The following is a 23,108-nucleotide window of genomic DNA, read 5'->3' as shown; positions in this document are numbered from 1 at the left end:
GCCGTGGCTGATGAGAGAGAGAGAGAGCGAGGAGGTAGGACACAGCGAGGCACGAAGGTGGGCTACCCTGCCGGACACTGGCCGGGCTGGCTGGGATGCCAGGGCCAGGGGAGCGGAGGGGAATGACAGGGGATTGGGCCGCATGGCCGAGGTAACCCCCCACGGGACTGGGGTGGTGTCCAGGCACGGACTTCCATTGCCACGGCCTGAAAGGCAGCCGTCTAGCTGCGCACCCCACTGACCACCTACCTTGGCTCCTGGATTTGCAGAGTGGCACTGGCTGTATCGGTGCCCCCATTCCCTGCACCACACCCTCCACCATACCCCCGCCATCTCACCTGGCCTCCACCCACCGGCGGGGCATCAGGAGGCCCACCCAAGGGCACCGCCCACAGTAGCTTCTACGACCAGGTCAACGCCTGCCAGCGGTACCCCTGACATCAGCGACAGCCGGCAGGGTCAGAGGCCTGTACAGAGCCAGCCACCGCCCAGGCCAGGGGTGCGGGGATTTGGGGGGGGGGGGCAGAGCCTGCAGTGCCAATGAGGGCCACCATGTAACCCCCTGTACCTGGTTGGGCATGGGGGTACGCGCCATGCTAACATGTCGATTTTTAGCCCCCTGCAGACAATTGATATTGGCATTCAACCAGCAATGGTGGCCTTCCTGCTAGTTGCTTTAGCCCTGGGGATGACCTGCGGCTGTACGTGCTGGCACTGCTCTAGGAGAAGAAGCTGCAGTAGGAGAGTGTGTCGCAGAGGAACAGGCGGCAGCCGCCCAGGATGGAGAGACAGCCGCCCAACAGGCTGAGGAGGTGCCAAGGAGTCACCGCATGATGCCTGATGTGTACCGGCAGCACACCTGTCATTCAAGGATTTGTCGGACCGGGCATTCCATCGAAAACGATGCAACATAACTGCCAGATGATGGCTCACCTGGCACCGCGAAAGTATGAGAGAGGACACCTGCTCTCGGTGGCCATTAAGGTGACAATCACCCTGAACATTTACGCGACTGGGCCCTTCTAGGTGCCGAGTGGGGACCTGTCCGGGATCTCACAGACCTTGGTGCACATGTGCATCCGTGCTGTCATGAATGCCCTATATGCCCAAGCGGCTCAATACATCCACTTCAATGTGCACCGAGCACACCAGGATGCGTGAGCAGCAGGGTTCGCCGCCATCTACGGGATGCCCCGAGTCCAGGATGCATGTCCCCCTACGAGCACCTGCAGATGACAGGTCAGTCTACACAAACCGAAAGGGGTTCCACTTGATGAACATGCAGCTGATATATGACCATCAGCTGCACATCATGCACGTCTGCGCTCAATACCCGGGCAGTGTGCACGACGCCTTCATCCTGGCACACTCGACAATTCCTGACATGTTCGAGACGCCCCCCCGGCTGGGTGGTTGGCTCCTGGGGGGGGCAAGGGTTATTCACTGTGATCATGGCTGATGACACCTATCCGGGGGCCACAGACCGACACGGAGACCCACTACAACGAAGCCCGTGCAGCAACCACGAGAGTGATCGAATGCTGCTTCGGCCTCCTGAAGATGCGGTTCAGGTGCCTGCACTGCTCTGAGAGGCCCTCCAGTATGATGCTGAGAGGGTCACCCGCATCGTGGCAGCCTGCTGTGTCCTCCACAACATTGTGCAGCAGAGGGGCGACGTGCTGGAGGAGGAGGAGGAACGCCAAGCCTCGTCCAACGAGGAGGATGCCGGGGAGGATGGGCAGGACATGGAGCCCAGGCAGGCACAGGAGGCCATAGTGTGCGCCAGAGCCAAGGCGCATGGGGTGCTCTGATCGCCTCCAAGCTCACCAACTAGGGGTTCGGCCATCTTCCGGGTTGAGGGGGTTAGTGTAACGGCTGTGTGGGACAGGGTTGGTGCCAGGGGCACAGTGCTGCCTACTCACCCTGACCGCCCTAAGAAGGTCATGCAGTTTTTCTCCAGCACTGACCGCCTCTGCAACATGCGACCAGGCGCGGCAAATGGCAATGGTTGGCAGCCTCCTTCCCAAGCATGGTTATCCGCCTCTCCTGCACTGCGTACAGGAATGTCTCCAGCTCGGCGTCGGTGAAGCGCGGAGCTGCTCTCCTTACTGCCATCTTATTGGCTGGAATGGTGTATGTGGGGAGTGCAGTGTGTATATGCGGCTTCTGCTTGTCAGCCTCGCAAGTATCAATGGGGAATCCCTCACCGTTTCTCATTAGAATCAATTGTGTTCCACATGGCACTGCTGTGAGCCCCTTAGCAGTAGCAGAATCCAGGAGCGGTGCCAGTTTTGCTGTCATGGAACCACTAATTCTGCGCCAGCGTCAACACTCGGTCTCAGAAATGGAGAATCCAGCCCCTTGTTCCAACTGTAGTGGCGAGGTTCAAAATTTATAGAACCATTTAGAGTAAGTGGCTGGCTATGAGCATGCCCTTGAGGTACAGATAAGTCTGTAGCTGAAGTTTCACTCTCGCAGTTCATGATGACATAAGTACATTGAATATGGAATGAAAGTATTCAGCAGGTCTTCCCACAGTAAATGTTAGAGCTCGCTGATTCCCAGAGGTACTCCCTGCAGTATTGTCACTTTAACTTCCACTCTGGAATGCAGATTAGCTGCATTCCACAAACACAATTACAATGCAGGAATGAGAACTATTACATTCCACTGGTTGTTCGATCTTGTGTTTCCATTAGATTGCTATATAATTATGTACTGTGGTTCTGTGATTAGTCCATAGAAACAGGTTATTCGGCCCAGTGAGAAGGCAGGACCTTCGTGAATAACCTCAGCCGGGAATTGAACCCGTGCTGCTCACTTTGCTCTGCATCACGAACCAGCTGTCTAGCCAAGTGAGCTAAACCAGCCGCATTTGTATTTTCGAAGGAGGAATTATTGTACTTGCCTTTCAATAGGGTTTGTTCACCACTGTCCTGCCCCTGGCTGGAAACACTAACCCTTTTTTCTCCCTAATGATGCTGCCAAACATGTTGGGTCGGATTATCCGTTGGCTGATGCCAAAATCACAAAACGCGATTGGGTGGAGAATCGGTTCCGACGCTACAATTGCAGCCAGCACCGATTTGATGCCAAACCGCTATTCTCCGTCACCTCGACAGTGGCGTTAATACAGTCCGGAACGCACGTACAGTAAACACGTTTGCATGCCATTAGCGGGCCTGACCCAGTATTCTCTGGGGCCTCCGCGACGCGTTTCCTCCAATGGGCCGCTTTCCCAACGGCACGGATCACCTGTGCGTTGGAAATTCTGAAACCAGCATCGTGGCTGCTGAGGGAGAGAGAGGGGGTACGGAAAGTGTCCAATATCGCCATAGTTTGCTGACAGTTGTACCGCTGGCTGGGGAGCTTATGCCAGGGCCGGGGAGAGTAGCGGGGGGATGGCCAGGAGGTGGGCTGTGGGGTTGGGGTGAACGGACACGGAACACCATTGCCACAGCCGTAAAGGCAGTCATGCAGCTGCGCACGCCGCTGATAGCCCACTGTGACATTAGGACCATGGGTCGTATACATGTCCTCCGTCAGGCCGCCCCCCCCAGGTGGCCTCTGGCCCCAGCCGACCTATCAACTGTATAGGTGCACTCCAGCATAACCAGTGCCATTATGTTGCCTGGGATGAGTGTGTGTGGGGAGTGTAATGTGTATGTGCGGCTGCAGCTCGTCAGCCTCCCAAGTGTCAATCACAGACCCAGCGAGTCCCACACCGTTTTTCATTGGAATCGATTGTGTTCCACGTTGCGCCGGTGCTAGCCCCTCCACAGTTGCTGAATCGATCCAAGTTCGGCGCCAATTTTGCTGTCGTGACAGTCCATGAATTCTGCGTCGGCATCAACACTTGGTCTCAGAAATGGAGAATCCCGCCCGTTGTGTTTGTAGCGCCATCTGCCTTCATTTTTAGTTTCTAGGATTTGCAAATTAACTGAAAATATAAGGGCAGGTTACATAGACTTGTATCTCTTTGTGTGTACTTGAGGTGAGACTGGGATGGGGATCGGTTCAGCTCAGTTGGCTGGACAGCTGGTTCGTGATGCAGATCGAGGCCAACAGTGTGGGTTCAATTCTCATAGCGGCTGATGTTATTCATGAAGGCTCCGCCTTCTCAGCCTTGTCCCTCGCCTGAGGCATGGTGATCCTCAGCTTAAATCGCCACCAGCCAGCTCTCCCCCTTCGGGGAAAGCAGCCTGTGGTCATAAGACCATAAGACATAGAAGCAGAATTAGGCCACTCAGCCCACCGAGTCTGCCCCGCCATTCAATCATGCCTGATATTTTCTCATCCCCATTCTCCTGCCTTCTCCCCATAACCCCTGATCCCCTTATTAATCAAGAACCTATCTATCTCCGTCTTAAAGACACTCCGTGAATTGGCCTCCACAGTCTTCTGCGGCAAAGAGTTCCACAGATTCACCACCCTCTGGCTGAAGAAATTCCTCCTCATCTCTGTTTTAAAGGATCGTCCCTTTAAACTGAGATGATGTCCTCCGGTTCTAGTTTTTCCTATAAGTGGAAACATCCTCTCCACGTTCACTCTATCCAGGCCTCGCAGTATCTTGTAAGTTTCAATAAGATCCCTTCTCACCCTTCTAAACTCCAACGAGTACTGACCCAGAGTCCTCAAACGTTCCTCATACGACAAGTTCTTCATTCCAGGGATCATTCTTTTGAACCTCCTATGGACCCTTTCCAAGGCCAGCACATCCTTCCTTAGATATGGGGCCCAAAACTGCTCACAATACTCCAAATGGGGTCTGACCAGAGCCTTATACAGCCTCAGAAATACATCCCTGGTCTTGTATTCTAGCCCTCTTGACATGAATGCTAACATTGCATTTGCCTTCTTAACTGCCGACTGAACCTGCACATTAACCTTAAGAGAATCGTGAACAAGGACTCTCCAAGTCCCTTTGTGCTTCTGCACTTCCCCATTTAGAAAATAGTCTGTGCCTAGATTCCTCCTTCCAAAGTGCATAACCTCACACTTTTCCACATTGTATTTCATTTGCCACTTCATTGCCCACTCTCCTAGCTTGTCCAAGTCCTTCTGCAGCCCGCCTGCTTCCTCAATACTACCTGTCCCTTTACAGATCTTTGTATCATCTGCAAACTTAGCAACAGTGCCTTCAGTGCCTTCTTCCAGATCATTAATGTATATTGTAAAATGTTGTGGTCCCAGCACAGACCCCTGAGGCACACCACTAGTCACTGGCTGCCATCCTGAAAAAGACCTCTTTATCCCCACTCTCTGCCTTCTGCCAGTCAGCCAATCCTCTATCCATGCCAGGATCTTACCCTGAACACCATGAGCTCTGAACATATTTAACAGTCTCCTATGCGGCACCTTGTCAAAGGCCTTCTGGAAATCTAAATAAATCACGTCCACTGATTCTCATTTGTCTAACTTGCTTGTTATCTCCTCAAAGAACTCTTATCAGATTTGTCAGACACGACCTCCGTTTGACAAAGCCGTGCTGACTCAGTCCTATTTTACCATGCACTTCCAAGTGCTTCGCGATCTCATCTTTAATAACAGACACTAAAATCTTACCAGACTCTAAAATCTTACCAATGACCGAAGTCAGGCTAACTGGCCTATAATTTCCCAACTTCTGCCTCCCTCCCTTCTTAAACAGTGGTGTTACATTAGCCACCTTCCAGTCCTCTGGGACCCTTGCTGCCTCCAGTGATACCTGAAAGATCATCACTAATCCCTCCACAATTTCCTCAGCTATCTCTTTCAGAACCCTGGGGTGTAGTCCATGCGGTCCAGGTGACTTATCCACCTTCAGACCTTTCAATTTCCCCAGAACTTTCTCCTTAGTAATGGTCACTGCACTCACCTCTGCCCCCTGGTTCTCCTGGGGCTCGGGCATCCCACTGGTATCTTCCACCGTGAAGACTGATGCAAAGTAACTATTCAGCTCGTCTGCCATTTCTTTGTTTCCTATTATTACTTCTCCAGCCAAAAATTCTAGAGGTCCCATGTCTATTTTTGCCCCTCTCTTACCTTTTATATATTGAAAAAATCTCTTCCTATCTTCCTTTCCCAGTCATCTGGGACTATGGCGACTTTACTAATTGTGTAAAGAGCAGAGTGGGACTTCTGGAAATTTTCTACAGCAGTATGTTTCCAACCCAATGAGGAAGGAGACACTGCTAGACCTGGTTCTTGGGAATGAGGTGGGAAAGGTGGATGAAGTGTCAGTGGGAGAACATGTAGGAGGCAGTGATCATTGAATCATAACATTTAGAATGAATATGGTAAAGGGAACAATCCAGAGTCAGAATAAATAACTGGGGGAAGCCAGCTTCAATGGGGGAAGAATGGATCAAAGATTAGCAGCAAAAAAAGATATTCCCACGAAGAGGAAATGTAGGATAAACAACTCCAGAGCTCCCTGGATGACAAAAGAGATTAAGATGAAGAAACAAAAGTGTGCTTATGATTTATGGATAATTCAACTGCGAACTAGGCTGAATACAGATGGTTCAGGGGGAAGTGACAAAGCAAATTAGAGAAGCAGTATCAAAAGAGACTGGCAACTAATCCCAAAGTTTTCTATATCAATACAAGAGGGTGTTTAGGACCAAAAAGGGTATTTACGCATGAGGCAGAGGGTATAGCCGAGGTATTAAATGAATACCTCCATCATGTCAGAAGTGGAGATGTTTGCGGATGACTGCACAATTTCAGCACCATTTGTGACTCGTCAGATAATGTAGCAGTCCGTGTCCAACATCCACGCTTAGGCTGACAAGTGGCAAGTTACACTCGCTCCACACAAGTGCCAGACAATCACCATCTCCTACAAGATACGATCTAACCACCGCCCCTTGACATTCAATGGCATTACCATCGCTGAATCCCCCACAATCAACATCCTGGGGGGTTACCACTGATCAGGAACTGAACTGGTCTAGCCACATTAATACTGTGGATACTAGGGAAGGTCAAAGACGAGGAATCCTATGACGAGTAACTCGCCTCCTAACCTCCCAAAACCTGTCTACTATCTACAAGGCACAAGTCAGGAGTGCAACGGAATACTCTCCACTTGCCTGGATGAGTGCAGCTCCAACAACACTCCAAAAGCTCGACACTATCCAGGGCAAAGCAGCCCGCTTGATTGCTCCCCCTTCCACAAACATTCAAACCCTCCACCACCGACGAACAGTGGCAGCGTGTGTAGCATCTACAAGATGCACTGCAGGAACTCACCAAGGCTCCTTCAACAACACCTTCCAAACCCACGACCACTACCATCTGGAAGGACAAGAGCAGCAGATACCTGGGAACCCCACCAACTGGTAGTTCTCTCCAAGTCACTCATCACCCTGACTTGGAAATATATCGCCATTCCTTTGCTGTCGCTGGGGCAACATCTTGGAACTCCCTCCCTAACAGCACAGTGGGTGTACCTACACCTCGAGGACAGTAGCGGTTCAAGAAGGCAACTCACCACCACCTGAAGGGCAACTAGGGATGGGCAATAAATGCTGGTCTAACCAACGACGGCCACATTCCATAAATTATTTTTAAAAAGCTTTGTGACGTCTTTACTAAGCTGCTGCCAAGACCATGGTGAAAGAGGAGGTAATTCAGATGCTTGAAGGGTTCAAAATTGATTAAGAGGTGGTATTGACCCAGCAAAGTAGAGGCAACATTGTTCTAGTTAGGATGATATGTGACTCGGATGGGAACTTGCAGGTGATGGTGTTCCCATGCACTTGCCCTTGTTCTTCTAGGTGGCCGAGGTAAAGGGTTTGGAAGATTCTGCCGAAGAAGCCATGGCAAGCTGCTGCGGTGCATCCAGTAGTTAGTTCACACTGCTGCCACTGTGCATCAATGGTAGAGGGAATGAATGTTTAAGTGGATGGATATGTGCTAATCAAGCAGGCTGCTTTGTTCTGTATGGTGTTGGCTGTGGACTGCTTTACCGTTGTTTCCTTTCATTATATTAAGCATTCATCAGTTGTGACAACCGCAGAATTAGATCTTTGTCTTTAATAAGTTAATGTTATATAATTTGACATGAGTACCTAGTCAAATCATGTAATACAATTCCATTAATATTGAATTCACAATTCACTATGAGCTAACGCACCACACTTCACAATTCCAGCCTGATTACACAGTCAAAACACTCGCACCAATTCTACCTTTTGATCTTCAATTTCTATGCAAACTAACACTAAACTACAAGATATCAAAAGACCAGTAATGCTAACTTTAGATATCATAAAGCCAAGAAGATTCACTCCTCATAACCATGTTAACAGAATCAATGAGAGATTACGTGGTCCACTTAAACTCTTTAATCACTTTATTACTATATACAGTGACCAAACAATCTGTTGCAGACACTTATGATATAGATGAATGGCCTTCCATTTCCTTCAGCTTCACAAAGCCTGCGCTGAGTGAAATCAAACTTGTGTGCTGATCCCACAAATGTGACTACGTGCATTGAGATGGATCAGTAGTGTGGACTCTCATTTCCACACTGAGTTTCTTGAGTGTTGTTGGCGCAGCACTCATCTAAGCAAGTAGAGAGTATTCCATAGCACACCTAACTTGTGCCTTGTAGATGTGGAAAGGCTTTGGGGAGTTCAGTGGTGAGTTGCCTGCCATAGAGCTCTCAGCCTCAAGTTGTTGGGAGTTTCAGCAATGTCAATGCTGTTGAATGTCAAGGGAAGATGGTTAGATTGGCTTTTTGGAAATGGTCATTGTCTGGCACCAGTGTGATACAAATATTGCTTGTAACTTATTGGGAAATGGCAATCTGGAACTCTTTCTTCCCCCCCCCCCAATCTGTTGTGACTTAAGGTCACTTAAATTCCAATGCTGAGGTTGACAGATTTTTTTATTAAGCAAAGATATTAAGGGTTACAGAACAATTAACAATTTGGAAATAACTGAGGGAAGTAAATGGATTTAAGATACAGAATACAGATTAGCCATGATCTAACTGAATGGCAGAACAGACTGGAGGGGCTGAATGTCCTACTCTTGTTCCTATAAAAAATAAAATGGGTTTTAAGGGGTGCGAGAAGAGGAACAAGCTACAATCTACATTTTGTGCTTCGCAAATGGAACTTTTCTATACTTTACAGCTCTGCTATCGCGTACCTGTGTGGACACTTGCACACACTGGGTGGTCTCATGCCTGTTCTGCACAGCAGAAATGAACAAGGGACACTGGAATTGGAGCTTGCCGACTGGATGGACAACCGGAAGTTAGTATCTTTGGAAATAACAAATACAATAGTGCATGAGAAACTTTGGACAGTTTTCTTACTATAAAGCTTGTGACATGCACTGTAATTCATCGCTGAAAGTCTTAAGTTCATAATGAACAGTTAAGACACTGAGCAGTGTTCTACGTTGTATTATCAAACCCATGTCAGCCGTAGTTTTGTTGGTACTCTTGTCTGTGAATCATAAGGTTCTGGGTTCAAGTCGAATGCCAGGGCTTGAGCACAAAATGAAGGCTAACACCCCAGTGGCGTACTGAGAGAGTGCTGCGCTGTTGGAAATGTTTAAACCAGGGCCCCTCTGTCTGTCTGGTGGATGTAGAAGATGCCACTATTTTGAAGAATAGCAGGGGAGTTCTCCCTGATGTTCTTGGCCAATATTTCTCCCTCAATCAACATTAAAAAAATAAAAATAAACCTGGTCATTATCACAGTTTATGGGAGTTTATGTGCAAAATTGGCTTTGGTCTCTTTTTAATCTTAAAGTGAGGACTTAGCTGTAGAAATTTGAACTTGCCCCGTTTTAAGTTTGGATTTAACAATAAACAGTTATTTCTAAAAATCTAAAGTGAAAGAGAAACTCTAAAGGGAATTAAGGAGTCCCACAATTCTAAGACTTTTTTGAAAGAATGAGTTTGAATAGAAAATGATGTATGAAGTTCACTCTCACAAGGAAATAAGATTGTGTTTTGGAGCAAAGTTCAGAGGACTTGACTAATATCGATGCTCACTGGGCTACAGTTCCAATGGTGTAGAACACCTTCCGATACAGTGGCTCTCCTTCATGTACAAACCTGGACAGGAAGTGTTTGACCTCTGAGGCCTTGAATCTGGGGTGATCATGTCCTCACCGTACCTGTAAGTGGGCAACCTGTTTTTCCACTTCCCATCCCAGGGACACTGAGGTGAAGTGTACTATCCCACATGCCCAGTAGCTTATCCTAAATGGCAAATGCGTGGAACAAAAACAACTTGCATTTCTATTGATCGCATTTTCTACAGAGAACTCTCCGAGCAGTTTACAAAGCAATGAATAATGATTGTAAACCAGTGGGGGCAAAGGAGGAACGTAAACATAACCAGGAGGAGGTAAAAACACAAGAGGACAATCTTAAGGTAGTTGACAAGGCAGAAATTATGAGGATGTGCAGGAGGACTATTGTGGAGTTGAGACTGAGAAGTGTGTTGGAGTTGGAGGGGGAAGGGGTTCAAAGATGGAAGGCTGTGGCCATATTTGGAGATCTGGCAGATGAGCAGAGGAGGCGTGTAGTGTTAGAAGTGAAAGAATGCCACAGATTCAATGTGATGAGGAAGTGGACTTTAAGATTGTGCAGTTCATTGTGGTTCAGGACCTTTGACCTGATCCTGAGGTGGAAGCCAGGGAGGGGGATGGAGTGAATCCAAGGAGAGTGGATTCTTTGACAAAGCTTTGACAGAACCTTGACAAAGGGTCATCTGGACTCGAAACGGTAGCTCTTTTCTCTCCCTACAGATGCTGCGAGACCTGCTGAGATTTTCCAGCATTTTCTCTTTGGGTCCAAGGAAAGTGGCTTCAGTTTAAAAGCTGAAGCAAGCTTTGGCTTGTCCAGGTCTTTGTGTTGGATAAGCAGATGTGTGCCTTTAATGTAACAAAATGTCACAAGCCGCTTCAGAGGAGCATTATAAAGCAAAATTATACACCAAACCACGTATGGCAAGATTCGGGCAGATTGACCAAAGCTGCAGACCATCGTTGCCAGGAAGGTAGTTTGTAAATCATGAAGACCTAGGGTGGAATGGTGATGTGTGGGTAGAAAAGATGAGACCTTGATGCCCACCAAAGGTACAGGAGGAGAAACGGTTTAAAGCATTGTAATACAGGTCGGACAGTCTCACGGCGCCGAGGTCCCAGGTTCGATCCTGGCTCTGGGTCACTGTCCGTGTGGAGTTTGCACATTTCCCCCCGTGTTTGCGTGGGTTTCGCCCCCACAACCCAAAGATGTGCAAGGTAGGTGGATTGAACACACTAAATTGCCCTTTAATTGGAAAAATTGAATTGGGAACTCTTTTTAAAAAAAAAAAAAGAAAAAAAATTTTTTAACAAGTTATACAGGTAGGAATAATATCAGAAGCAAGCATTGTCACAGAAATGGTGTGCAGAGGAAAGGTGTCCATGGAGGATTGATTGGCTGCAACACTGAAAGCAGCAAAAACGTGAGGGGATACAAAAGCATTCAACATGACTTGAATCAGGCCTATTTTCTTTCCTGTCCATGACCCAGCCATGACAGTTGATTATGACCAGCTAATTCATTATAGATCATGAAAATGCCTGCCTTGTTCTCTGAAGAACCGACTCATCAGGAGAGCATAGTTGCTGATTTTGAGGAGAGGACAAAGTAATCTTCTGGTCACACCTGAAGTCAGTTCTGTGTGGGCTCATTTAGGCTGAATGATGTTATCCTGTTCACAAATGTTGTGTATCCTTGTGGCTTTTCTCTTGGCAGGTACCGTCTACTAGCATTTGACCATGATCTGTTTAGCTTTGTGGATCTGAAGTTTGACAAGTGGCCAGCAGTTCTCATCACAAATCCAAAGTCTGCTCTATACAGTAGCCCAAGACATGAGCCACTGGGGAAAATCAAGCACTCTACACATATCAGGTACGATCCAATGGGTTTTCTATTATTTTTAGGTAGATTCCTTTTGGCTGACTTTGTCTGAATAAATCTCTTGTTTAAGGATTTAAGAACATGAGAAACAGGAGTAGGTGCATTAGGAGTAAATCATCCAGCCCCTTGAGCCTGCTCTGACATTCAATACAGTCCGAGATGATTGTGTCTCTCAATTCCACTTTCATGCATACTCCTTCTATCCCTTGATTCCCTGAAAGACCAAAATGCTAACTACCTTGGCCATAAATGTATTCCGTGATGGAGCAACTGCAACCCTTTTGGACAGAAAATTCCAAAGATTCATAAGCATTTGTGTGATGAAATTCCCCCTCGGCTCAGTCCCAAACAATCGGCCCCTTTACTGAGACCATGCCCACCCAGTATTCAAGGTTCTCCAGTCAGGGAGAACAACCTCTCTACCTACTCTGTCAAGCCTCTTCAAAATCCTGTATGTTTCAATGAGATCTCTCTCATTCTCCTAAACTCCATGGAGTATAGAACAGTACAGCTCAGAACAGGCCCTTCGGCCCTCGATGTTGTGCCGAGCATTGTCCGAAACCAAGATCAAGCTATCCCACTCCCTGTCATTCTGGTGTGCTCCATGTGCCTATCCAATAACCGCTTGAAAGTTCCTAAAGTGTCCGACTCCACTATCACAGCAGGCAGTCCATTCCACACCTTAACCACATGCGGAGTCATTCAACATTCTTTGACTCAAAGAAATGATGACGTGTTAGAGGGCTCTAACAATACTCGAGGACCAAGAAATGCACACGGATGGACTAGCTAAAACATAGGTGTTGCTGGCTGAAAAAAGACTATGTTCCTCAGGAGAGCTTTTTAAAGATAGAATTTTGAACCTACAGTAAAAGAACAAGTCTATGATGATACACACAAACCTCCTCCCAATTCTACTTATTCGAACACCCCCCAAAATCAACAAATCTTTCACCCGCATGCATTTACCTAGTTTCTCCTTAAATTCATCTACCACAACACGCCCCCCCCCCCCCCAACAACAACTGTTCAATGTGGCAATGCAAACAAATTTCTCCTGAATTATTCTTACATTATTCTTACATTTATGGCCCCTAGTTTTGAATTGCCCTACTAGTGGCAACCATCGTCTCCATTTGTACTCTATCAAACCCATTCATAATTTTAAGACCTCTATTAGGTCACTCGTTGGCCTTCGCTTTTCTAGAGAAAAGATTCAAATATCTCTGACAACTAGAATCTCTCAATTCTAGTATCATGCTCTCCAGGGCTTCTAATTGAGTAATATAGAGGCCAGAACCATGCAAAGTACTGAAGTGTGGTCTAACCATACAGACTTGATATCCCTTTGTTTTTCTTGACCACCTTGGATAAACTTGAGAAGGAAATGACTCACAAACCAGTATTCTATTAATCATAGAATCCCTACGGTGCAGAAGGGGGCCATTCGGCCTATCTAGTTTGCACCGACCCCCTGAAAGAGCACCCCACCTAGACCCACATCTCAACCTATCTCTGTAACCCCATCTAACGTGCACACCTTTGGACACTAAGGCGTGATTCAGCATGTCCAATCTACCTAACCTGCACATCTTTGGACTTTGGGAGGAAACCGGAGCACCCGGAGGAAACCCACGCAGACACGCGGAGAATGTGCCAACGCCACACACTCACCCAAGACAGGAACTGAACCCAGGTCCCTGGCACCATGAGGCAGCAATGCTAACCAATGTGCCACCGTGCCTCCATATGGTAATAAGACACTATGCTATATCAACATGCTGTTGAGGTGGAAGTATCGAATGTTGATTTGATAATGACAGGAGCGGCACGGTGGCACAGTGGTTAGCACTGCTGCCCCACAGCACCATGGTCCCAGGTTCAATTCCGGTCTTGGGTGACTGCCTGTGTGGAGTTTGCACATTCTCCCAGTGTCTGCCTGGGTTTCCTCCAGATGCTCCAGACTCGTCCCACAGTCCAAAGATTTCATAGAATTTACAGTGCAGAACGAGGCCATTCAGCCCCCAACTTACTCGGCCTCTCACCACAGGACAACCCTCTCAGCCCAGGAGCCAATCTAGTGAACCTTTTCAGTACTGCCTTCAAGACCAGTATATCCTTCCTTAGTTTGTTTTTAATTTTTCCAATAAAGGGGCAATCAAATAGCTTCTCAAGCTCTTTTTTTTATTGTTAAAAGTACCCAATTCATTTTTTTTTCCAATTGAGGGGCAATTTAGTGTGGCCAACCACCTACCCTTCCCTTCTTTGGGTTGTGGGGGTGAGACCCACGCAGATATGGGGAGAATGTGCAAACTCCACACGTACAGTTACCTGGGGCTATGATCGAATCCATGTCCTTGGCGCCGTGCTAACCACTGCGCCATCGTGCTGCCCCCACTGACCTCCGTCTAATCTAAAATGGTATGCTTTGGCTGCTTAGCATGGGACTGGACTGTAAGGACCCAGTTAGCAACAGACACACTTGTGGGGCAAAGGATTGCAGCTCAAACCCAATATCACACCTTGAACGCCGAATCTCAACTGACACTCCAATGCAGTATTCAGACTGTATTTTGATAGCATTTTCTTTGTTGGTTACAGAATATTCAGTGGTAATGTTGTCAACCATGAACAATGCAAAGATGTACAGATGTGGTGGATTGACCATGGTGAATTGTACCTTAAGTTAGGGGAAAGGGCAGATTGGGCCTGGGAGTGGACCTGGGTAGAGTGCTCTTTTGAACGGTTGGTGCAGACACGATGGGCCAAATAGGAATTCTATGATTCGATCTGTTCATTTCCATGCCAGACCTTTAATCGAGTAGTTATAAATGTTTCACTTTCAATTTTTATTGGAGGAAAAGCACATCCATTCCTGTTTCAGTATTTTTTAAACAATGCTTGTATTTATATAGACCTCACAACATCCAAGGTACTTTACAACCAATGAAGTAGTTTGCACTCTGAAGTTCCAGTTAACCTATTTTAGGCAGTGTTGATTTGAAGGAGAAGTGATGGCCTAGGTACCAGGAGAACTTGCTGAGGGGGTAGAGAACCTATACATTTCACTTAAAACAGCTTGTCAGAGCCTTGGATTCAGGACCACCTCTTAAGGTATAGTACTCCCTCAGAAATGAACCAGTGCTGTGTCAAGAAAGGACTTGTATTTATACAGCGTCTTTCATAACCCCTAGAAGTCTCAAAGCTCTTTACAGGCAACCACATACTTTTGAAGTTAGATTGTTATTTTAATGTAGGAAATGCAGCAGCCAATTTGTATTCCCACAAACAGGAATGCAACGACGACCAAATAATCTGTTTTTACTATTATTGGTTGAGCAATAAGTTATTTTCTCCAGTCTGGATAACTGAATCCTTTTCAGATCGTCAAAATATCTTTAATGGAGTACCGCAGGAGCCGCAACTATTTACAAGTTATTGACTTGGGTAAGGAGACAGATTGTCTTGTAGCCAAATTTGCTGATGATACAAAGATAGATATCAAAGCAAGCTGTGAAGAGGATACAAAGCACAGAATTATCAACTGGGGACTTTAGACAGGTTTTGTAATTCAGTTACCACTGATAACATGGATTATATTTCCTCATCAGGGTTCTAGCCTTCTCCCCATCACAAATCACCTCGGTCTTGGTCAGTATTGATGGTATTGCTTTAGGCAATGCAGTTCACATCGAAGGCCCATTCTTCTCGATAGCCTGGAAGGCTGAGGACTACAGTAAAGGAACGCACTACATTGAAGTCCAAGTACAGGTAACAAGATGCATTCATTGGATCAAGAATTTTCTTACTGATCGCCCTCAGTTTTTATTGGATTAGATTAGATTTTGTTTATTGTCAGGTGTACTGAGGGAAAAGTATTTTTCTGCGTGCAGCTCAAACAGATCATTAAGTACATGAAAAGAAAAGGGCAACACAAGGTACACAATGTAAATACATAAACACCGGCATCGGGTGAAGCATACAGGGGTGTAGTATTAATCAGGTCAGTCCATAAGAGGTCCATCAATGGCTTTTTATCTGATGAACTTATTTTAAACACAAGTGCTCCCCAGGGCTGTATCCTGTCACCTCTGTTATTTTCCATACTGATCAATAAGATGAGAATCAAGGGAACTTCTGGAGGTGGACCGGGCGCACAGGGTGCTGCTGAGGAAGCCACAGGGAATTGAGCCGCTGAGGGCGTTGGTGGTGCAGTTGCACCGGTTCCTTGATGAGTAATGGATCCCGAGGTGGGCCAGGCAGACGAAGCGATGTACCTGGGAGGGCAGCGAACCTCAAGTACACCTATTTATTTAGGTATGCAGATGATATGGTTTTGATGGGATTATTTTTAGACGATAAAATTACAACTGAAAAAAATTACTGTGAATGTATTTCCACCCTTCAGAAATGGTGACAATTGAGTGCTCTGCAGATCAATGTAGATAAATCCAAACAACTACATTTATCGAGCAATTGTTACGTTAACCTGGGCTAATGTGTAGTCAATTCCAGCCCCACTTGCCCCGGAGTTACAACATAAGTGAATTAACCAATAATTCCTATAATAATACCAAATTATTGGCAGCCCAATAATTACAGTTTGTAAGTTTAGACACAATCACTGTTTATTTACAAGGTCTAAAATGCAGGAAGTACAACTGGATAACGACAAGCTAATATCTACTACCCACTTTAACTGTTTCACCCTCTACCCATACACAAAAGACAGGGGTGGAAAGGGGTGAAAAATAATTTTGATGAAGGTCAAAAGTCTTTGCTTTAGATGGTGGTTCTTTAGCACACTTTCTTCACAACAAGCTTGTAGATTACAATCTTTGTGTTGCAGCCCGTACTGGTTTTCCTGCAGTACTTGCACCTTTCCTAGAGAGGCAGTGACTTTCTTTCCTCAAACCCTGCCTTCAGATCGTGGTTCATCTTCAAGCTTCTGTAGTGTAGAAAAGATAGTATTCTACTTCCAGTGGCAGCCATAGTGTGAGTGGTTGCACATTTATCAGCTCCTGCTTGTGATGGTGTTTTTGGGCCTTTTCCCCGATTAACAGGCAGATGTTTTGATTGAAAAAGGTGCAGGTTTGTTGGAGGAAGTGTTTATTCCACCGGTGGATGGATTCGTGGACCAGAAGTGGTTTTCAGCGAAAGGAGCTGTCGGAGCGAGAAACCTTGCCTGCGACACGGGAAGATAGCGGAGGGCAAGGGATCAGCCCTATCATCTCGGTGATTTATGGAGCAGCTGGTGGACTTCTTGAATGAGAAGTTCACCCAGCAGAGAAAGGAGTCTCTGGAGGACCTGGCGAGGTCGGTGGTTCCGCTTAAAAAGCTGAGGCTGGAGGCTCGAAGCCAGGCGATCCAGAAGGTGGAGGAGATGGTGGTGAAGTATATGGAGCAGCTTACTTCGTTGGCGGCTGAGATGTGGGTGTTGCGAGGTACCCAGAAGTGGCTTCAGGAGAAGGTGGAAGATCTGGAGAACCACTCCCGGAGGCAGAATTTGTGGATTGTGGGGTTGCCAGTGGGCATTGAGGGAGCGGACGCTGGCTCGTATGTAACCAAGATGCTGGAGAATTTGCTGGGAGAAGAGATCTTCGAACGGCCTCTGGAGGTGGACCGGGCGCACAGGGTGCTGCTGAGGAAGCCACAGGGAATTGAGCCGCTGAGGGCGTTGGTGGTGCAGTTGCACCGGTTCTTTGATGAGTAATGGATCCCGAGGTGGGCCAGGCAGACGAAGCGATGTACCTGGGAGGGCAGCGAACCTCAAGTATACCAGGACCTGGGTGCGGAGCTGGCCAAGAAGAGAGCGGGCTTTAACAGAGTGAAGGCTGCCCTCTTTAAGAAGGAGGTGAAGTTCAGGAAGTTGTACCCGCCCGTCTCTGGATGACCTACAGTGATCAGGAATATTATTTTGGGACACCGGAGGAAGCGATGGAGTTTGTGAGAGACAATGGACTGGCAGGAGAGGGAGGACATTGAACTTTGGAGGAGGTGTTTGGGGAGGTTGATTCTCCCTCTCCCCCTGTACGGGGAGGTTGGGGTTTGCGGGGGGGGGGGGGGGGGGGGGAGGAGGGAGGAGGAGGTGGGAGGAGGGGGTGGGAGGAGGGAGGAGGAGGTGGGAGGAGGGAGGTTCCCCCCCCCCCGCCCGCTCCTTTCTTCTTGTTGTTTTCCCCCCTGTGGGGTTGTTTGTGTGTGGGGGAGGATTTGGGGGGATGGGGGAGGGTCGTGGGTGAGTGCATTGGGCTCTGTCTTGATTTTGTTTCTCTGTGTGCCATTGTCCTTTGTTCTTCTCTGGGGGGTTTTTCTTTCGGTCTGATTGATATTGTTATTTGCACCAAGATAGTGTGTGAGCGGGGGAGGGAAATCAGTGGGCGGGTAGGATGCTAAGCACCATGGGCGTGGGCTGCCAGGCTAGCTGGGCGGGCTAGTTCATGGAAGCACATTGGGGGGTGAGCAGGTGGTTTGAGTGTTGATGGGGGTTTGGATTGTTGTTCTGTGGGTGGGGGGGAACTGCTGACCGGGGAAGGGCCTTTGAAATATGGTATGAGGGGGGTTGATGGTGTTGGACATCCAAGGGCGGGCCTGAGGGTGTGCGGGACGCGGGCTGAAGGCTGGCCCAGGAGGGCTATGGTTGATCGGCAGGGGTGGGTGATGGGATGTGACGGGGCAGGGAATCTCCCGACCAGGCTGATCACATGGAATGTGAGACGGTTGAATGGGTTGGTCAAGAGGTCCTGCGTGTTCGCACATTTGAGGAGCTTAAAGGTGGATGTGGCATTCTTGCAGGATATCAGACCAGGCTAAGGAAGGGATGGGTAGATCAGGTCTTTCATTCAGGGTTAGATTTGAAGACGAGGGGGGTGGCTGTCTTGATAAGTAAGCGGGTAGTGTTTGAAGTGGGGAACATTGTGGCAGACTCCGGGGGGAGAATTGGAGAGGATGCCGGTGGTGTTACTGAATGTTTATGCCCCGAACTGCTCCGCACCAACAATGAGCCGGGCTTCAACCTGGGTCCTCCGTGTCGTGAGGCAGCAGTGCTAACCACTGCACCGCCATGCTGTCCTGGTGAATCGCTCATGCACACACCAATCACTTCTCTTTCTCTTTTCAGGACATAGCTGGAAGAATTACGGTTAGCGGTCATAGCTTTGCAGTGGAAGAGATAAAACTACTCCCTTTTGATATTATGGCCTCATTCATCCTCCTGGCTCGTCATCACATTATGGTAAGTGCGGTTGTTGACTTCAAAACCACAGCAAGGAAGGACCTTCATTCACTCACAGTTGGAGTGCTGTTTGCAATTTTGTTGGTTCATTTACTTAAATGGATATTAGATCCATGGAGAAGATGCAACATAAATGTCCTAGAATGTTTGAATCTCCTGTTAAGTGATTCAGTACCCTGCTCTCCTGTTTGTTCTGTATGCCCTAAATTTAAACAAAGCATGTTGTCATGAGGGGTGTATTGATTGAAAGGTATGAAAGTTGATAATACTATGGCAAACGTTTCAATAAATTATTAGTAATTCACTATGAATATACAGCCCCTAGAGGAATAAAAACTTTGAGAAACGTTGTCCAACCACAACGAACAAGAGAAGTTGGATTGAAAGACGAGGCTTACAAATTTACCAAAGGGAATAGATAGCCTGGAGATTGGGATGGTTTTAGAATTCAGCAAAGAATGGCCAATAAATAGGTGGTGCAGTGGTTAGCACTTCTGCCTCACGGCGCCGAGGACCCGGGTTCAATCCCAGCCCAGGTCACTGTCCGTGTGGAGTTTGCACATTCTCCTCATGTCTGCGTGTCTCTCTCCCCCAAACCCAAAGTTGTGCAGGATAGGTGGATTGGCAACACTTAATTTTTTTTCCAATTAAGGGGCAATTAATTGGATACTCTAAATTTTTTTTTAAATGGCCAATAAATTGATATACACTGAGAAAATAGAAGATGACTGTAAAGTTTGGAAGAAAAATTAAAAATTGACTGTGAAGAGATTCTACAAGTAAATGAAAAGTAATGAAAGTAAGCACAAGTCCCAGATAGGGAATAAGGCAATAGCAATAATAATAATCTAATATTTTTTATTGGTGTCACAAGTAGGCTTACATTAACACTGCAATAAGGTTACTGTGGAAAAAACTCTAGTTGCCATACTCCGGTGCCTGTTCAGATACACTGATGGAGAATTTAGAATGTCCAATTCACCTAACAGCGCATCCTTCGGGACTTGTGGGAGGAAACAGGAGCACCCGAAGGAAACCCACACGGACAGGGAGGGAGTGTGCAGACTCCACACAGGCAGTCATCCAAGCCGGGAATTGAACCCGGGTCCTTGGCGCTGTGAAGCAACAGTGAAGAAGTCACAAATAACATTCTGGAAATTGTGGGAACCAAACGTCTAGTGGAAATTAGGAACTTTAATTAAAATTATAGAGCAAAGGCACTGAAGAAATTAATGGACCTCAAAGCCAATAAATGGCCTGGACCTGATGGCTCACATCCTAAAGTTCTCAAAGAGCTGACTGCAGAAGTGCTAGTTTTGATCTAGAATTTCCTATATTCATAGAATCTCTACAGTGCCATTCGGTCCATTGAATATGCATCGACCCTCCAAAAGAGCAACCTACCTGGAACCACTTTGCACATCTTTGGACTGAGAGAGGAAACCCGAGCACCCAGAGAAAACCCAGGCAGACACAGGGAGAACATGCAAACTCCATACAGTCACCCAAGACCTAATCTAATCCAGATCCCTGGCGCTGTGAAGCAGCAGTGCTAACCACTGCCACCATGCCACCTGATGGTCCCTATGGATTTGAGGGCAGAAAATGTAAATTGAAGAATGGAGTGACAGAGAAAGCAAGGACCAATTTGTCTGACAGGAATAGTGGGGAAAATGTTAGGATTTATTGTTGAGCATGTGGTACTAGGGAATTTAGCAAATTCTAATATGATTAGGCAGAGTCGACACGGAGACAAAAGGGAAATTGTCTCCATCAAATCTGTTGAAGTTTGAGGTTATAACTAGCAGAAACCACTGAATGTAGTTTATTTGGACTTTCAGAATATTTCAATAAGGTGCCTCAGAAGAGGTTGTTGCACAAGATGAAGACTCATGGAGATGGGGGATAATATATAAGATTGAGGAATGGTTAATGAACAGAGAACAGTGAGTAGGAATAAATATATAATTTTCAGGTTGGCAGAACTACAAGGATCAGTGCTGGGGTCTCCGCAATTTTCTTTTTTTGAGATTTAGAGTACTCAATTAATTTTCTTTTCAATTAAGGGGCAATTTAGCATGGCCAGTCCACCTGCACACCTTTTTAGGTTGTGGGGGTGAGACCCACGCAGACACGGGGAGAATGTGCAAACTCCACATGGACAGTGACCCGGGGCCGGTATCGAACCTGGGTCCTCAGAGCTATGAGGCAGCAGTGCTAACCACTGCGCCACCGTGCTGCCCTGATCTCAGCAATTTTGAACCTATATTAATGGCTTAGATGAGGGTTCTTATCCACGTTTTCTGACAATACAAAGTTAGGTGGGCGTGCAAGCTTTCATGAAGGTTGCAAAGAAGTTGCATAGGGATGTGGATTTGTGAAATGAACAAACGGGTGGCAGATGGGGCAGCACATTAGCATTGTGGATAGCACAATTGCTTCACAGCTCCAGGGTCCCAGGTTCGATTTCGGCTTGGGTCACTGTCTGTGTGGAATCTGCACATCCTCCCTGTGTCTGCGTGGGTTTCCTCCGGGTGCTCCGGCTTCCTCCCACAGTCCAAAGATGTGCAGGTTAAGTGGATTGGCCATGATAAATTGCCCTTAGTGTCCAAAATTGCCCTTAGTGTTGGGTGGGTTATGGGGATAGGGTGGAGGTGTTGACCTTGGGTAGGGTACTCTTTTCAAGAGCCTGTGCAGACTCGATGGGCCGAATGGCCTCCTTCTGCACTGTAAATTCTATGATAATATTGGCAAGTGTGAAATTATCCACTTTGATCCTTTGAGGCAAGGATACCATGTTCACCATTTGGGGTGTTTGGTAGGGCTCTGGTGGGTATACAGGTGACTGCAACGGCCAAGCTGTGCTCGGAAGGTTCTGCTGCAAATACGACAGGATAGCTCCGATGTCTACGTTTCAGACAAGTTGCTGCCCCCTCTCTTTGCGTTTTCTCACTGTCTCATACGAGCTTGCTTTCAAAAGAGGCTGCATTGTTTTATTTGGTCATGCCAGGTTCAGCAATCGTGGGCAAGCTTCTCTTACAACCCTGGGTTGATGCCAAAACTCCTACGCGAAGCCTTCAAAATGTCCCTGTACTGCTTCCATTGACCATCTGGAGAGCGCACCCCAGACTTGAGCTCTCCGTAGAAGATTTGCTTTGGTAAGCGAGTGTCGGCCAGTCTGGCTTACATATTTTTGTTCCCAACCTGCATGATTTCAACCCCCCCCCCCCCCCCCCCCCCAAAAACTACTACCCCACTTTCCCAAATACAGTTTCTCTCTCCCCCCCCCCCCCCCCCCCCCCCAGTGTTCTTTATCGTTGTACATGACCCATGGTCTTGTTGGGTACAACATGGCGAATCGTACCGTGTTTTTAAACCGTGCGATTGGCCCAGTTAAGCTCTGCCTAGCGCTTGGCCAGATCGACTTCAATGTCCTGATACATGCGGATGGTGTGTCCTTCCTACTTGCATGACTACGTGCTCCTCACCCACCTCCTCACCCATTACATGTCCTGGAATCTGTGGAGCTTCACTATTATTGCCCGTGGTGGTTCCCCCGATTTGTTTTTTTGTCGGAGCAACCTGTGGACTCAGTCCACCTCTGGGGCTTGGCAAAGCCTTCCTTCCCGAGCTGATTTCAGAGCATCTTCGAAATAAATTCCATAGGGTTTCTATACTCTGCGCCCTCCGGTAACCCAACGATCCAAGGCCCTGCCGCCAGGACCTGTTTTCTTGGTTGTTCACCTTCCCCTTTAGCACCTTCTGGGTCACCACCAACCTTGCAACCTTTGCTTTGAGCGAGGTTATCCGCTTGTCCAGGTCCTGCACAATCACTTCCTGGGCCTCCAGTCTCCACTTCATTCTGTCCACTGCTCCCTTTATGGATGCCAGCTTGGTCTCTAATTCCGGCTTTATTGCCGACTTGAGATCCTCTTTCATCTTCTGTGCTTTTGG

General features: G+C 47.3%; 1 protein-coding gene across 5 annotated transcripts in view; it reads left to right on the top strand.

The window, feature by feature from the left end:
- The window catches only part of tmem62 (transmembrane protein 62), a 106,920-nt gene that overhangs the window by 63,072 nt on the left and 20,740 nt on the right, over window positions 1–23,108 (top strand). For 4 of the 5 annotated variants that reach the window (XM_072487526.1, XM_072487535.1, XM_072487553.1 and 1 more), the window contains 4 exons: window positions 9,132–9,254; window positions 11,759–11,914; window positions 15,535–15,694; window positions 19,041–19,154. In XM_072487526.1, coding sequence (XP_072343627.1) covers window positions 9,132–9,254; window positions 11,759–11,914; window positions 15,535–15,694; window positions 19,041–19,154 — 553 coding nt within the window. Of the gene's footprint in view, window positions 1–9,131; window positions 9,255–11,758; window positions 11,915–15,534; window positions 15,695–19,040; window positions 19,155–22,164; window positions 22,314–23,108 lie in introns of those variants that run through there. The other variant, XM_072487556.1, reaches the window with a different exon arrangement.

Source organism: Scyliorhinus torazame, chromosome 2 (genome assembly GCF_047496885.1).
Source record: "Scyliorhinus torazame isolate Kashiwa2021f chromosome 2, sScyTor2.1, whole genome shotgun sequence".
Classification (NCBI taxonomy): Eukaryota; Metazoa; Chordata; class Chondrichthyes; order Carcharhiniformes; family Scyliorhinidae; genus Scyliorhinus; species Scyliorhinus torazame.
Note: the sequence above shows the minus strand (reverse complement) of the source record. Positions and strands in the feature narration are given on the sequence as shown.